We start from the raw sequence: 2,468 nt of genomic DNA, 5'->3' as shown, positions 1-2,468 counted from the left end.
TTTTTTTTTTATAAACACCTGGCAAAGGTAAATTAATAATCTAAAGGGAAAAAACGTGTTTTATATAATAAACTACTTCTAACAGCAACTGCTCTGATATTATATTATTCTTAAACTTACGTATATACACATTTTTTATGTGACATCAATTTAGTCTTATTATCTACCTTTTATTAGCCCTCTAAATGTTTGCAAAAAAAATGGCCTATTAACTAGGAAGTTGGATTGTGCTGTTATACAGGAATAAATATATCATCCATCTGTTAATTTTTTGAAAAGTTGTTAAGAAAAGATATTTTTTAAAATAGAGAAAAGTTTTTTCGACTAAGTTTTAGGAAAAAAGTATGTATCAGAAAAATATAGTAAATTTTATCTCGCAGAAGTATAAATTTGTTCGAAAAATAGACGATAATCCGACTCACTACTAATTGTAAGATAAAAAATTAAATAGAGGAAATTTTAGTAAACACTCTTTGATTTGTCGGTTGTCTATTTTTTATATTTTATAATAAAAATATTAAAAAGCACAGATTTATTTTATAGAGGAATAAATTTGTTTAAGAACGTATAACCACTAGTATATTTTTTATAAGATTATGAATGAAAACAAGTTTAGTAACCAATTGATTTGTCGAACGCGTTTTACAATAAAGAAATAAATTCTTGTATACGTACTATATATTCCTATCATGCCTGGTTAAAATGACTAGTCTTGTAATCAAATTTATTGTGTTTATAATTAAACGTAGATAATCGTCAATTTGTTATTATATGAATTAGTAAGTGAATAACTGCAATGAAATGACGATATAAATTTATTTTTATATAATTATATATTTATAAACTAGAAAAGAAGGATCAAATATGAATGTTAATTATAGACAGTTTCCTTCATTCATTAATACCTTATATACACGCGACACACATTATTTTTAAGTATATAAATAATATATAAACATGTATCTTATACAACTTCACTATATTTTTTACCACGAGTATAAAGTAGAACAATAAATGTATAAAATTTTGTTATATTCAGTTTCCACTTACATTAGTCCCCAACACTTTAAATTCTTCTACTTTTCAGTAAACAAAAATTGCCTCAGTTTTCATAAGCGAAAAGTGGAAGAAAATAAAAATTGAAGAAAAAAAACAAAAAATTCAAGAAAACATAACATTTTAAAAACAGCAAAAAATAGAAAAATAAAACTTAAATAAGAAATGACAGCTCGATGCACGCAATTATAATGGACGAGAATCAATCATTACGATTGGTACGTCGATTGGTAGTATTTGACGATTGTCGCGCCTTCTGCTGTTAAAAAAGAATACTCTCAATGAGTTGAACGGAAGACTAGAAATTATCGAAGACCGAATTTCTTTTTCAATTTGCCACTATGGGTGAGTTTTTCGGTTTTATTAAAATTTATCTTTATCGAATTACATCTGTATTTTACATAAAAAATATGCTTGCAGAACATGAAAAATTTGTAAATTATATAATAATTTAGATATTCGTTAATATATTATTCCAACGTTTATTTGAAAAGTTTCTTAAATTACATTAGGTTTTTGTGGTTAGAATTAGTTTCTAAAGTTTTTGTGTATACAATTATTATAGTACATAATAATATAAATAAATGTAATTAGTTTATATATTACTCATCTTATTCATTAATATATTTTGCAATCGGTTACAAGCGACATATTGACTTGTATAAATTTGAGTAATTAAGAGTTTTTAATGAGAGATGTTGTATGTGACAAAATGAAACTTACATTAAAAACTTTTAATAACTAGGTATTTCCCGAGATCATTGGCATAAGAGGAGAGCTACCGGTGGGAAGCGGAAGCCTCTTCGAAAGAAGAGGAAGTTTGAGTTAGGACGCCCAGCTGCAAATACTAAACTTGGGCCTCAGCGTATTCATACGGTATGTTTGGATACAAAGATATGATTCGTCTATTAAACATCAAATTTCTAAAAATCTATTAATTTAAATTTGATATCTAATTATTTGTTATAAAAAATGATGATCACCTTACCTACTCTGAGATATATGTTGACATATTCCCACAGCGTACTGAGTTATATGCAGTCAATACAATTTTATTCTTCTTATTTGTAGTCACATAATTAATGCTTATTGTTTTTTTTCATCAAGGTACGCACACGTGGAGGTAATAAAAAATACAGGGCACTGCGTCTGGATACTGGAAACTTTTCATGGGGATCAGAATGCACAGCAAGAAAGACCAGAGTTATTGATGTTGTGTATAATGCATCAAACAATGAGTTAGTTCGTACGAAAACACTCGTCAAAAATGCAATAGTAACAATAGATGCAACGCCCTTCAGACATTGGTATGAAAGCCATTATGCTCTTCCATTGGGACGAAAGCGAGGTGCAAAATTGGTAATTAAATGTTTGTATTTGATTTGCAAATGTATTTCTGATAATGTCTATAA

At 27.4% G+C, this 2,468-nt stretch overlaps 1 protein-coding gene across 1 annotated transcript; it reads left to right on the top strand.

Moving 5' to 3' along the window:
- Positions 1-1,297: 1,297 nt before the first annotated feature.
- On the top strand, positions 1,298-2,415 carry LOC106792931 (40S ribosomal protein S8; the record flags this gene model as incomplete). The annotated part of the gene is given in 3 exon segments (XM_014759464.1): positions 1,298-1,401; positions 1,802-1,932; positions 2,164-2,415. Coding segments are annotated over 3 exon segments (387 nt in total), but the record flags the coding sequence as incomplete, so codon positions are not given.
- Between the last annotated feature and the right edge of the window lie 53 nt (positions 2,416-2,468).

The sequence above is a fragment of the Polistes canadensis genome, unplaced genomic scaffold (assembly GCF_001313835.1).
Source record: "Polistes canadensis isolate GaletaPanama2010 unplaced genomic scaffold, ASM131383v1 scaffold_1981, whole genome shotgun sequence".
NCBI classification, from domain to species: domain Eukaryota; kingdom Metazoa; phylum Arthropoda; class Insecta; order Hymenoptera; family Vespidae; genus Polistes; species Polistes canadensis.
The sequence above is the reverse complement of the archived record's forward strand: the minus strand, read 5'-3'. Positions and strand labels throughout refer to the sequence as shown.